Source organism: Gasterosteus aculeatus, chromosome 7, assembly GCF_964276395.1.
Source record: "Gasterosteus aculeatus chromosome 7, fGasAcu3.hap1.1, whole genome shotgun sequence".
In the NCBI taxonomy this organism is placed as follows: Eukaryota; Metazoa; Chordata; class Actinopteri; order Perciformes; family Gasterosteidae; genus Gasterosteus; species Gasterosteus aculeatus.
In genome coordinates, this window is record NC_135694.1 from 13,239,343 (window position 1) to 13,254,453 (window position 15,111).

Sequence of the window (15,111 nt, forward strand, 5' to 3'; positions counted from 1 at the left end):
CCATGATCTCCTGGGAATACTATGTTTTATCAAGCAAAGATGTACAAAACCTAACCCTGCCTGAAAACGCAGAACTATGTGCTGCCCCTGGTGGCGAGTAGAGGTAGTGCAACCTTACATAGATAACTCTGCTGGGAGAGCCTGAGGCGCTGGATGCTGGGACTGAAGTTATGCTCTCAGAAGAAGTCCTGGTTACCTGAAACACACACATATACTAAGTTATTTTCAAATAATTTGGATGTATTCATTGATGTATTTATATAAATATTGATGATATTTAGGGTCATGCTTTGTGTGAAACATGGTTCTTTTCGTAGGCAACAACACTAAACGGTCTTTACATTACAGGTCATTTGGCAGAAGCTTTTAGCCAAAGCGACTTACATTACACTTTAAACCCATGGCTTTTTTCACATTTTTGCCCAGGGAGCAATTAGGGGTTAGGTGTCTTGCTCAGGGACACTTCGACATGGGGCAGCCTGGGGGCAGCCTGGAATTGAACCAACAACCTTGTGCTTCACAGCACACCTTCTCTAACCCCTGCACCACGACGACCCCTGCTGCATGTGCAGTAGTTCATTTGTTGGATATTGTTTTCCAAACAAATTGATCTAATTTTATTTCAAGAAGTTCTTATTTAACGAGATTTAGTTTTGCTTAAATGTATTGCAACAACTAACATTTCAAAAACAAAAGTTACTTGATTCATAATGATAAATACAGAAACTTGTGTGTTACTTAAATTTTACCCAAAACATTAACTATTGACATTGCCGTTTTATTTTGATTGTTCGTTGTTTTTTGTTCACCAAAGAGCAAACTTTCTTTACATTATATGCAAACTCATACGTTTCATGTAATCATAAGTATCACACTAATCAGCACCAATCACACATATTGTTAAAGCACATTAGCTGAAGGAGGAGTGGACTTTCCCGTTCAGAACAAATTACATATTGGTAGTTTTTATTGTCTTGCATGATGATCAGTTAAGTGTTTGTCAAGTTGTGTGATACAGGTCAAACATTACACACCTCCAACATGGTATTTATGCAGGCTGACACTTCTCACTCCCCTCTATCTCCTCATTAAATCCTTGGACATGCAGAAACTGAGAAGTAGAATTTTGCTGCTTCATCAGTCACATGGTGCTCAGAGGTCTTTACAGCTGGTGCTCAACTTGAAGCAACAATAGTAGTATTGTGTCAAAAAGTAATGAACAACCCATGCAGCAGATGCTTGCAGGTTGAGTGGGATTCGGGTGGGTGCAGGGGGTATTACAAGCACCTACCTGCTGCTCAGGGATGTCATTGAGCTGTATCCGGACCTGCTTCTGGGAAGGACAGGGGTTAAGATGAGGAATGAGGATGGGACCTGTGTCTGCTGATATGATGTTAAGACAATGGTAGTTGTCCTAAACTGAACCCCTTCCCTTCTTCATTGTGATTGGTCACATCCTCCCTGTACGTATTTGTCTTGAGGCTGACTGGTTGAACTTGTCATTGTTACTAGTACCAACCAAGTGTGTTGTTACATATACTATAATACTTAAATTTACAACTGCTTGCAATACTGGTCTAATACTATTTATTATTTAGCCCGCCAGACTATTTTTACACATTAATGGGCGACTGTGGGTGAGTGGGGGAGCACGGTTGTCCTCCAAACAGAGGGTTGTCAGTTCGATCCCAGGCACGGCTAACCCGCATGTCGATGTGTCCTTGGGCAAGACACTTAACCCAACATTGCTCCTGTAGCTGCAACTACAGTGTGTGGATGTTAGTTACTGATGGGCAGGTGTCACTGTGTATGGTTCTCCTGTCATCAGTGTATGAATGGGCGTGAATGGGTGAATGATGTCATGTAGCGTTAAAGCGCTTTGAGTGATCGGAGGACTAGAAAAGCGCTATGCAAGTACAGTCCATTTACCATAATACATTTTAGACAACCAGCAGGATTGACATTTCACTGACCATTGATACTACTGGAACACAAGAAAGCTGCCCACAAAACAACGGTACTCTTGTGTTCTTAGCCTTTAATTACAGCAACTTTTCCTATTTCCCTATTTACATTGAAAATCCTTCCACATGACATCCAATGGATCTACTTTGGTTCTCGTTTAAGGATTTGTAATGAAATAGCCCTGCACATCTTATCTCTTTTGACAAGTATACAGTATTGTCTTGGCCGTATTTTCCACCCACCTTACTCTTCTCCTCCTGCTTGGCTGCTTGTCTGCATGGTGGATGCCAGATAGAAGATCCTGAAGACACAGAGACAAAGGCAGAAACTGTCACATTGTTTCCAACCTTCCACACTAGCAACCATAATGTGGGTTGGTTGAACGGTCAAACAAATCAAGCTTGCATGACAAAGCACCAGCTGCTTTGTGTTGAGGCATAGCTGCAGTAAGTAACATTTCAATGAGTGCAGGTAAACTAAACGTTTAGTCTCACAATGGACAGTTATTCACATTACAATACAGTCCTTTGTGTGTCAGGCAGAATTGCAAGGCCCTCCTACTCTGACTTTGGAGTTCCATCTTTAAGATTTTTTTTTTTAGAAAGATCCCCTTTGAAGTTTTTTTTTTTCATTTCTGGGGGAGATTTTCCTGTGCTGATGTGAGGGTTTTGTGACGGAGGATGTTTACAGACTGTACAGAAACTCTGAGTCAAATTAATTGTAATTGGTCATTTTGGGCTATACAAAATAAAATGAATTGAAAACAGATTTTCAAACTACCTTGCAGGTACATTTCTTCTCCCTCTGCAAACATCTGCTCACAGCGGGCGCAGCGGGCACATGTGGGGTGGTAGTGCTTCTCTCCAGCCTGTTAGGTATTAAAAGGGACAAGTTTGGACCACATAACACACTTTGTTGGATATGGTTATTATATTGAAAATGTTTAGGGGGAAATAAAGGAATTGAGTATTGCCCTTTGAATAAAGTTTGGAGGACAAATACGTTGACTATTGAAACAGAAGAGCCCAGATACATATCCTGACGATAAGTCCTACACTTTCCCATAATGCAACTCAATAGCATTTTTATTAAGCGTTCCCTAAATTTGTCATTCCTTTAAAAAGGTGTCTTCTATAGGTGAGGTGTCCATATACAGTGGAGAGTATTCGATACACTGACGATTTTGCACATTTTCACACTTACAAATCATGTAGGAGTCTTTAATTTTTTATCATAGGTACTCTTCAACTGTAAGTGACAGAATCTATAACAAATAGAAAATACCATTGTATGATTTAAAAAATATATATTTTGAAGTTATTGCATGACATAAGTATTTGATGATTTGGAAGAGATTTGTTTGCAATTACAGACGTCATAAGCTTCCTGTAGTTCTTGACCAAGTTTGCAGCACCTGCAGCATGCTTGAGCAGGGGGACCGTGCGTGTGCTGCAGGATTTTGATCCATGTCGGGCGTAGTGTGTTACTAATGGTTTTCTTTGAGAAAACCTGTGGTCCCAGGGCTCTTCAGGTCATTGACCAGGTCCTGCCGTGTAGTTCTGGGCTGATCCCTCACCTTCCTCACCTGCCTCAGACCAAGGGAGATTGACTGTCACCTTGAACTTATTCCATTTTCTAATAACTGTGCCTTCTCAGCACGCTGCTTGCTTGTTGTCCTGTAGCCCATCCCAGTCTTGTGCAGGTGTACAATTTTATCCCTGATGTCCTTACACCACTCTCTGGCCTTGGCCATTGTCGACAGGTTGGAGTCTGTTTGATTGAGTGTAAATGGCCTGTACAGCGCTTTTCTAGTCTTCTGACCACTCAAAGCGCTTTAACACTACACAACATCATTCACACCCATTCATACACTGATGACAGGAGAACCATACACAGTGACACCTGCCATCAGTAACTACCATTCACACACTGTAGTCGCAGCTACAGGAGCAATGTTGAGTTAAGTGTCTTGCCCAAGGACACAACGACATGCGGGTTAGCCGGGCCTGGGATCGAACCCACAACCCTCTGATTGGAGGACGACCGTGCTCCCCACTCACCCACAGTCGCCCGTGTGTGAACAGGTGTCTTTTATACAGGTAACAAGTTCAGGTGCAGGTGCAGTTAATACAGGTAATGAGTGGAGAACAGGAGGGCTTCCAAAAGACAAACTAACAGGTCTGTGAGATCCGGAATTGTTACTGGTTGGTAGGTGATCAAATACGTATGTCGTGCAATATATATAATAAAATATTTTTGAAAAATCATGTAATTTTCTGCATTTTCGTTTTAGATTCCGTCACTCACAGTTGAACCTATGATAAAAATTACAGACTCATAGATGCTTTGTAAGTGGGAAAACCTGCAAAATCAGCAGTGTGTCAAATACATGTTCTCCCCTCTCTATTCCACACAATCATCCACTCATTTACAATTAGCCTCTGGCTGTTTAAGAGTCATGGCGATGTCGGAGTTATCCGGCTAAGGTATAGTCGTGATAGTGAAAACAAACCAATCAAATGAAAAATAAAAAAGAGTCCTGGTCTATTTCACAGCTAAGAGCTCAACACATGTCACTCAGAGTTCATAATGCATACATACAGAGACTTGATCTCTGCAGTTCTTTGTGCACAGTTCGTGTATGTGTCATGGCCAAGACACCTAACCCCAACAAAGCTCCTATAGCTGTGACTAAGGTGTGTGAATGTTACTGATGGTCATAATGGGAATGAATGGGTGAATGATGACATGTGGTGTTAGAGAGATGAGTGTGGTCAAAACACTAGAATACTAGAAAAACAGAAGAGGAAATGTCCATTCCGTTTCTAATTGTAATTCCTTGCCTAATTAGTACTGCTTGATTAAAGTGCTAGTATCTAGATAAGGTGTTTTTTTATGGAACCACTGGGTGGTTACACTGGGAGTAAGGAGTGATAAAGTGCATTCAGTGCAAACGAAAATGTAAAAGTAACATGACTCAGATTTGAGTATGATAGATATACCTGTGACTCATCAATATTCATTAAGGGAAAAAGATAAATCCAATGACTCAGATTTGAGTATGATAGATATACCTGTGACTCATCAATATTCATTAAAAAAAAAAGATAAATCCAAGGACCAGAAATGAAACCACATCATCTCTCTGATGTCCCGCTTCTTTGCTATGAAAACAGGTGGTTAGCACCCTATTTCTTGATCAACAACCTGCTTAATGCTCACCTGGACATAATTAACAAAAACTAAGAAACGTATCACCTACAAGGCCCTAACTGGTAAGGCAAGTTGTATTTAAAGGAGCTTATAGCCCTACCAGTGAGCTGCACTCCATAAATGCTGGGTTACTTGAGGTTCCTAAAGTCTTAAAGGGTAGGGTGGGAGCCAGAGCCTCCAGTTACCAAGCTCGTCTTCAGTTGAACCTTCTATAAGAATTCATGTCCCATTAATGGACACCACTAATTCAGCTTATTTCCCAAAGTTTTTGTGCTTGCCCTCCTCACAGGTTTCTGTGGATGGTGGTTATATCTGATAGTGGTTGGTCCTGCAGTGGTCCTTACTGACAACCACTGGTGCTGTCATTATTTTACTATTGTTATTACTATTGCTGAACAAATACTGCTTCTGTTATAATTGTTATACTATTATATACACTAAATATGTTATTTTTAGTAGTCCTTTTTATCAGTATTCTGTCTTCTTCTGTCAACATATTAATCATTTCTGTCAAATGCTTTAAAAATGCTGTACATCTTGCATTGCATGTACATCATGCTGTGCTCTACACATTTCATCTATCACACTACTGGCCATCCTGTTAAAGTGATCCTCCACTGCCTCACTCTCTAGGGATTCTTCCTTTTGGGGGAGTAGTGGGGGTGCAATCAATCCTGTGGCGATTTCTAGAACAGAAAGCTGTGTGGCTTCTAGCCAGACCTCAGAGTGAAGGACAATGAACAGATGACCTGCCTAAGCGTCATAGACATATTCTCATGTTTTACGTTTGGAATATTGCAAAGCAGTATTGCTAGTACGTATTTGTCTTTCAACCAATGTTGATTGGTAAATGGACACCACATTCTTAATGCCATCAAAAGAGAAGGATGCCAATTTTCACCTGGGTTATTCATCTTTTTTTATCAGTGTATTCTTTTCAATTCATCTATTCATTATTCCATCTTCATTTTATCTTTTCACCTCTTTCTTTTTTTACACACTAACTTCTTTTATCCATCTAGAGAGATTGTTTCAGGGACAAAGTAGCCATTAGTTTACTAACTAAATGCCGACAGAGTATTTCTACTGGGCTGTTACCTCCAGGACTTTTCCAGTGATATACTTCTTGCAGCTCTCACACATGATCCCAAACATGGCGTGGTAGTCCATCTCACAGAAGGGGATTCCATCCCTGATGGTAAACACAGATCCCCACATGAAATAAACAAAACAGTAAAAACATAATTTAAAATGACCTCTTAGCTGTGAAGAAATCACAAAAATCTCCCTCTCTGCCTCCTCTATAACTTCTCCATACCCCCCCGCCCCAACACCTCCCAAATCTCAGCCTGCTCCTTCCCCTCTCTCCGCTCAGTCTCCTTCACCACCCACACCCCCCGTCCTTCTTCCTCCATCCCCCCACCCCTCCTCCCCTCTTCCCCAATCTCTACCTTCTACATCCCCCCTCCTCTCTGCCTCCCCACCCACCCTCATCCCTCCATCCTTTCTACCCCCCTCTCCCTCCTCTCTACCTCCTCCATCCCCACCCCTCTTTTCTGCTTCCTCCAATATCAGCTTAACGTGCAGGATCACGTTGCATACAGCAGCCAGGCTGACTTACTTGCTGATGTACTCGGCATTGAGCACCTTGTTGCAGACTTTACACTTGAAGCAGCCCAGGTGCCAGTGCTTTTCCAGAGCTACAAGAGACTGTTCATTCTTAAACTCCTTCCCACAGCCGCAGCAGTCTGCAGGGAAATTATATTAGTTTAGTTGAGAACTGTTGAAAATGAAGAAATTAAGGTAATGTTAACTTTTTCTGCAGTGTTTCTGTTGGACCAAATTGGACATTTTGGTGTTTCAAGACTGGAATTACTTTATATAATCCAAGTTTAGGCACAATTTATGTTTTAGATTGACAAATGGAGAGACAGACATAAACAAAGTACTGACTGTGGACCGCCTGTATGGGTGCAGGGCTGCTGGCAGCGAGAGGCTGGGTACACTTTTGGCAGATACACTCTTTTCCATTAAATGTCACTCGGTCGCCGGCTGGGAACGGCTGTCTGGAAACAGAAAACACAGTGAGAACATGTGTCCTAGCAGTCACGTATTTTAATGTCACGCTTATGTCACGGTTTGGGTTTGTTTCCTGTTTTATTTTGTAGTTTTCTGCCTCTTGTGTCCCTGGATTAGCTTCACTTCCTGCCTTGGCCTGTCATCCCCTGTGATTGTCTGCCGTGTCCCAGATTGTTTCCACCTATGTCCAATCACCTGCACCTCCCCAGTGTATTTAAGCCCTGTGTGTCGTTTGTCCCTTGTCACGTCATTGTATGTTCTGTGTTAATGTTGTTCCAGCTCCCTGTCAGCATTTATTAAAGTGACAGCCTATTGACATGGATTTTTTTTAAATCAGTATTTTTTCTGCATTTATCAGTGTTTTCATTTCTTTTCATGGAGTTAATGTGGATTCATTTTATGTGTCAAATCCCTATTGTCAAGGTTTGTTTACCTTCGATCTAGCATCGCCATTGTTCTTTTCTTGTTTTTTCTTTGGAACTACACACAGAAAAAAAAGGTGCCAACTGGAACCAAAGATGCAGTAGGGCCGAGTGCAAAAAGTGGTCGGTGGAAGGTTCCTTTGTCAGAACGGCATAAGCCGATCTCAGTTAGGTATTTAGCGACATGCAAATTCCATGTAACGTAAAATGAGTATGAGTATGAGTATGTTTTAATGCGAGGCTTTAGAAATGAACACAAAGGGATTCTGTATTTGCTGTGTTGAAGTCTGAAATGGGTAATTTGGCCAATGTTTTGATAACCGACCGAAGCCAGCGGACAGAGAGCACTGCAGTGTATTGTGAATCAGCAGATGCAAGCAGACAGACAGAAACACAGCTGGATTACTTTTGATGAATTATTTAAGATCAACAATGTTACCATTAGAAACACACACAGCTAAGGGCAGCATTTGCCGTTTTTCTGCCAGACATATTTTTATATTCCACACAATAAGCCTGTGTGCCACCACAAAGGAGATATTTGTTAAAAGAGAGCACAGAACTTTAATGATCACAGTGCAAGCCTCAAAAACCATATCGAACCATGCTGATCTCAGTTCAGTTTGGAGATCGCCGAGATATGAAAGTACATGCACACACAGATGCATACAGAAAAAAACAGCCCCCTATTTGAAAGTAACTTTACTCTATACAGGAATGGCCCCCACTGACTACAAGGAAAGAATTCCTCCCTAAGAGAAGCTCCCAAGACCTTTCACATGAGAGATAATAATGTTCATCACACACATACACAAATACGCACACATAAACACACACATTGCATTGTTAATATAAGCATGTACATAGCCCCTGACTTGCATTATCTTCATGTGTTTTTTATATCTTGACATGTATGTGTATCATAGTGTTATGTGCTTGTAAAGGATGATGTCAGAGAGAGATTTTCTAATTTCAAAAATTGAATTATTGGGTATTACAAAGAAAGGTAAGGCACCAGTTGATAATGACACACACAACACATTTTTTATCAAGTTACGACAGTTCAATTATGTCACATTTAATCGAGGGATTTAATTAAACTTTAAGTCCTGAATCTGGTCCTGTAGGCCTGCCGATGGCTGCTCACTGTCGGTAATACACTAACAATGGATGAGTGCTTCAAAAGCACACTTCCAAACATCACCTCCTGGACCATTTAGTAGCTGTTCTGGAGGTCATCACATTCTATCATTACATTTAGGTGATGGACTTTCCTCAGTCATCTTGGAATAACACAAAGTTCAATGACACACCTCACTGTGTCAACGCTCACACTAAAAGGCAGTGTGGGGTTAGCTTCTTTTTTTGACTTTCTTTTTGACACCAACAGCTGACATACCCTGTTCGGGTAGAGCGTAGTGTGTACCGTTTTTGGGCTGTACTTCCCACATCACAGTTTCTTACTTGCAGTAGGCGCAGACAAAGCAGCCGGGGTGATAGGTCTTTCCCAGGGCGGACACCACCTCCCCTTCAATGAAGTCCTGGCAGCTGAAGCAGCGAGTCCCATACAATTGCTGGTAGTCCCCAGTACAGATGTATTCTCCCTGACGCACGAAGAATCCCCCCTGGGCCAATTCACAACCACATACTGTAAATAAGAGAAGGTAAATAAAAGAGGGAGGGGGGAAAGGTTAAGGGGTATGGAAGAAGAAAGAGAAAGAAACAGAAAGAAAAGAAAGTTAGAAAAGGAAGTTTTATGATAATTTGTTCCTAAATATCCTATATATGTCGTTTTAAAATGTATATTATTGGTCCATTATTTGCTCAATGCACCATTGTGCCTGTCAAGATGTTCACATAACTTCCTGTTTTATTTTGTACACCACAGATTCACACCTCTCATCTCCCTTTACTTCCTGTCTTTGTTTACAAGTCCCCCTGTTTTTCCCCACCCCGGCTGCTCACCCACTCATCGCCTGACATGGAGCCCATAGCAACCACATGACATAAGAGACCAGGCACACCCTCAGAGGAAATCTCACTCTGTTTTCACACTACTTGAGTAAAAACATCACCACTCCTTTCTTTTCCCTCCATTCTTTCTTTTGGAAAAAAAGAGCAAAGGTAAATGGGAGATGTTTGCTTAAGCTGCTGCTCCATGACAGCTCAGTGAACTTGCACATGCACGCGCACAAACATGATCTCAAACCTGCAGGGGTGTGTGAAGGTATGTTTGTAGCCTGTTGTTGAGATCACACAAACATAACATTTTCTGATCATCATGTTCTTAGTGCAAGCATTCATTATTATTTCATTTTATTTCAAGCAAGTTCAAGATACTTTTGATTTCTCACAAGGGCTAAATCCACAAATTTCCACCACAATGGCAAATAGCTAAAACAATTAATCAAAAAACCTCCAACCACTTGCACCCCAGCCAGCTTTGTGCCTGTGAAACCAGTTACATTGTCACGGTGTGGTTTATTTCCTGTCTTATTTTGTAGTTTCTGCTTGTTGTCTCCCTGGGTAATTTCACTTCCTGCCTTGTCCTGTCATCCCTTGTGATTGTCTGATCGTTTCCATCTGTGTCCAATCACCTGCACCTCCCTAGTGTATTTAAGCCATGTGTCTCTTGTGTCACTTGTCACGTCATTGTTGAACGTCCTGGATGTGTCTAGCTTGTGCTTGCCTTTTTTGCCCTGGTTCGTGTGTGTTTTTGCCCCTTGGCAAAAACCTTTTTCGGCGGCCCAACTCCAGGCCACCTACTCCCTTCACACTGGGCCGCAACAACCTCCCAACCCCCGCGCTGGGCCGCAACGACCTCCCAACCCCCGCGCTGGGCCGCAACGACCTCCCAACCCCGCTCAGCCGCAGCGCACAGACTTCCGCGCTGGGCCGCAGCGATCCCTCAACCCCGCTGGGCCCCAGCGGCCTCCTGATGTGGCCCAAAGACTCCAGGCCCCTACCCCGGTTCCGACCCCGAGACTCCAGGCCCCGACCCTGGTTCCATCCCCGAGAATCTAGGCCCCGGCCCCGCCAGTGCCGGCCCCGCGACTCGCAGCCCCGACCCCGCCAGTGCCGGCCCCGCGACTCGCAGCCCCAACCCGACCAGTGCCGGCCCCGAGACACGCTGCCCCAACCAAACCAAAGCCGGACCCGAGACTCGCGACCCCGACGCCTCCAGTGCCGGCCCCGAGACTCCTGACCCCGACGCCGGAGACGTCCCGTGTCCCCGAGCCGGCTATTCCAGTGCCCTTTAGTCGGCTTCTGACCGTCCGCCTGGCCAACCCCCGGAAGCTCGCCGGCCAACTGACCGCCCGCCGGGCCGACCCCCGGAAGCTTCCCGGTCGTCTGCCCGCCCGCCACAGTTTCCCGTGCGGTCCGACCAACGTCTCTGGATTCCCTCCCTCCCGCCCCTTGTCCGCTCTCTGCCAGTTTGAGCCGTCTGGAATTCGGCCCTTGAGGGGAGGGTACTGTCACGGTGTGGTTTATTTCCTGTCTTATTTTGTAGTTTCTGGCTCTCTGGCCAAATGACCGTCCGCCGGGCCGACCCCCTGAGGCTCCCCGGCCGTTTTCCTGTCCGCCGGCCCGACCCCCGGAGGCTCTCCGGCCAAATGACCGTCCGCCGGGCCGACCCCCTGAGGCTCAACGGCCGTTTGCCTGTCCGCCGGGCCGACCCCCTGAGGCTCCCCGGTCGCCTGGCCGCCTGCCCTTTTGTTTCTCAAGAAACTCTGCTTTAGAGTCCTGCCTTTTTTCCCCACGCAACTCCCATGGCAGAATGACGCGACCATTCAAGGACTCAGCAGAGTTTTTTCCCCAGAGCCAGTTCTGGGGAACCCGTCTTGCCCTGGGCGGGCTACGTAGCCTTCAGCTGGCTGCCTGTGTCGGAGAGAACACCTGCCCTCGATAGCCAGCTGGGTTCCTCTCCTAGAGTCCCCAAGAGGCGTTCGGGTCGCCGCCGCCCTCTGGTCACCACTTTGCCTCCAGAGATGGAGGCCATCTCCTGGTCTCTAGTGCTTGAATTGGCGGCCCAACTCCAGGCCACCTACTCCCTCCACACTGGGCCGCAACGACCTACCAACCCCCGCGCTGGGCCGCAACGACCTCCCAACCCCACTCGGCCGCAGCGCACAGACTTCTGCGCTGGGCCGCAGCGATCCCTCAACCCCGTTTGAGTCCTGCCTTTTTTCCCCACGCAACTCCCATGACATGCATATGGAAAAGAATACAAACAGTAGTTGCTGAAGCTACTATAGGTCATGTTAGCATGTGAATAGATATACAATATTGTTGTTTTCGCTAACTACTTCCGCTAACTACTTCGCTTCTTGGAGGACACCATTGATGGGAAAAACATTATAGAGCGAGTTGAAAAGAATATTGTGATCTAGTTAACTCATCTCCACTGCTCTAATCCGTAAACCTCTTCTTAAATGTAATTACAAGGATATCAGCTGCCAATGACTGCAGGCCCACGGTTTTGTGTTGTGTTGGGTGACATGAGAAACTTTTCTAACTTTACTCCATATTACAAAGTGAAAGAAGGACCATGATCAGATTGGTTTGGGAATTAAATAACTACAGGGGATATTACTAGCTACATGATAAATGAGTCAACATTGACTTCTGGTGTCACATGGGCCTAGAATCATCAGTTTCCTGGATGAAAGTTTGATGTTTATTATTACATTATTATTATTTCAGGTCATTTAGCTGACACTTTTATCCAAAGCATTACATTGCATTTATAACCCATTGGATTTTATCCGGGGAGCAATTAGGGGTTAGGTGTCTTGCTCAGGGACACTTCGACATGGGACATGGAAAGCCAAACTTTAAGCGACACATTGGGCAAACTGTGTCCAGTATTTGCACCATTTTGATATCAAGCCCTAAAAGGAGTCACGGCATGCTAGTAAAACAACCACAACAATACAAGCAGGAATGTTTTCACAGGAAGTGGACGACATACTTTCCAGCGGGTGCTACTGGCTCCCTCATATCCGGTTTAGATGTCTGGCAACCTGTCTACAATGAGATAATGCTTGGGCTGATCGGGTAAACAGCTGCAAAGTGGAAAGTTGGATGGATAAGTGACATGTAGAATTTTAGGGGCTCTTTGGTCACTCTCTGACAAAAAGGTTGAATTCAATTTTTGAATTTGAAAGCACTCTTTAATAAGACCCTTCTTAACAAGAACGCATTGTCTAGTCATTTGTAGAACTTTTCTAAACAAACACACAATGATGATAAGCAACTTACTTAACCGTGTTACCTACTTAATCAGACTTGCTACCTACTTAATCAGACTTGTTACCTACTTTCTTACTTAGACTTGTTAGCTACTTAATTGGACTTGTTACCTACAACTTGGGGCTCAGTATCTTGCACAACATATGACATGTGAGCTGATGAAGTGGATGACCTGCACCTAAAGAATTAAAAACAGCTCTGCTACATAGAGGGATAAATAGATGGCTGGAGACAGAGTTCTGCCGTCGGAGTGCATGGTACTCTCAGCTCCTCTTTCAATTATTCTATATTTATACCTGCGCTGCCAGTTGGCACATACTGTACTCTTTTGCTTACTGTAGTATAACTTAGTTGCAGCAGCTCAGCAGCTCAGCAGCTCAGCCCATTTGAGACCAAGTACAAGCCCATTCATAATATACTACATAGGGCTAACACTAGCAGAAAGTAAAACATCCTTCTAAAAGCGAAGCAAACCAAACCATGATAACAGCATTGGTGCATATACTACAGGGGAAGGCAAGGTTACTGGCATCAAAAAGGTCTGCGTGCATTACATATGTGAGAGAGAGACAGAAGACCTTTCAAACTGTGGGTGTGTGTTCGTAGAAAGTGTGTGATCAAATGTTTTAGTGATTTATATTTAGTTTAACCCAGAAGGCCAGAGATGGAACTTCACAACTAGGAGTACCTTTACCTTTAATTTACCTTTAAAGCATCACTTCAGCTGTCAAACAGAAGAGGGATGAGTGTCAAACTGACCACTTTAGGCACTAATAGTGCCCGTAATATGTTGGTAGCTGCTAGGCTACTTTCATCTTAACATCTACCCTGGACGGCTCGCAGTCTGCAAAGGACCATCTGTTGACCACTGTTGCCCTGTTACCCATTATTTCGAAGTTGTTAGAACCTAAAACACCCTAAACAACAGTGGTTTGGAAAACGTACTGGTTAAATGTCAAATGATCGAGATTTGAGAGCACAGCAAACTGCAAGAGGACAACAGGAAGAGTCACTAGTTCAAGATGTTGCCATCCGGTGGAATTCTGCATTGGAGATGAACAAATGTGTGTAGTTAAAAAATACAATTAATGTCTAAAATATACGTTGGCTGAAGTGTTAATTCACTCATTTATAAGATTTAGTCTTCATAAGATTTTTTTTTTTATTGTGATTAATCTAAAACATCTTAAAATGTAAGATTAATTTGTTGATTTTTTGACAGTCCTAGTAAAAAGGTTACACTGCAGACGAGGCTTGATATCAACACTCTCAAAGGCTGAAAGTCAGATAACTAACCAAAAACTCATCTTCTTCTTAATTCATCATGTAGTAATAGTGAGGAGGTTACATGCTTAAATGGATGAATGTGAAACAAATTGTAAGTAAAATATGTTTCATTGCTTTTACAAAAAGCAAAGGGATCCAGTGGTTTGGAGATGATGCATATAGTAATGTAGGAACTGGAGCTGTGTATCAAATACAGGCCGACAGTGTAATTATAAAGGCCAATAGCAATAACAGTTTCGGAAAATGCTCATAGCTATATTTAATCGTCCTATACCTTTGTAATTATAGGGTAGCTTTATACAAGGGATAACCTTTTGGGGGAGAATGGTTAGATAGCTGTCAGCTTTCTATTAAATCAGCTGTTCAGGCAAACTTTTAGCCTACTCAACGCTTTTGCCAGATGTTTTTTACAAGGGGGAGAAATAAATCTCAATACTAATAATCTGAACCGTAATTTAAAGTCTGCCATCCATTTATGTCAGGAGCTCACTTGGTGACACTGTTTTGATAGATTGATTGATAGAGGGACTTTGCATTGGATTTTAAACCTCTATAGAACCAAGCCATTTTTAAGGCACCTGCTCAAAAAAAATGCATACTCATGATAATAAAGAAAAATCTCTGCAACCAAGGTCTATTTGAATAATATGGATGTCATAATAAAGACAAAACTTGTGAGGTTTAGTCCAGAGGGGTAAATATCAGTATACATGTTGCAATTTGACAATAAATTAAGATGGCACAGTGCACAAATGAAAAGTTTCAGGTTTGCCGTAAATGAAAAGCACTTTCAGGAGGATTTTTTCTTTGGAGTTATAATATTCCTAAGTATTAACTCATTCTAGAACATGTTAACATTCTCTCTGCAAAGATTGATTTTGATAAAATGAAG

General features: G+C 43.2%; 1 protein-coding gene across 28 annotated transcripts in view; it reads right to left on the reverse strand.

Moving 5' to 3' along the window:
- ablim2 (actin binding LIM protein family, member 2) overlaps positions 1-15,111 on the reverse strand; it is a 52,005-nt gene that overhangs the window by 12,072 nt on the left and 24,822 nt on the right. For 9 of the 28 annotated variants that reach the window (XM_040181488.2, XM_040181496.2, XM_040181487.2 and 6 more), the window contains exons 3-10: positions 9,144-9,327; positions 7,132-7,244; positions 6,800-6,926; positions 6,277-6,370; positions 2,746-2,833; positions 2,208-2,266; positions 1,292-1,333; positions 119-196 (exon numbers count right to left, since the gene is read on the reverse strand). In XM_040181488.2, coding sequence (XP_040037422.2) covers positions 119-196; positions 1,292-1,333; positions 2,208-2,266; positions 2,746-2,833; positions 6,277-6,370; positions 6,800-6,926; positions 7,132-7,244; positions 9,144-9,327 — 785 coding nt within the window. The remainder of the gene's footprint in view (positions 1-118; positions 197-1,291; positions 1,334-2,207; positions 2,267-2,745; positions 2,834-6,276; positions 6,371-6,799; positions 6,927-7,131; positions 7,245-9,143; positions 9,328-15,111) is intronic. The other 19 variants (XM_078105790.1, XM_078105783.1, XM_078105794.1 and 16 more) reach the window with 6 other exon arrangements.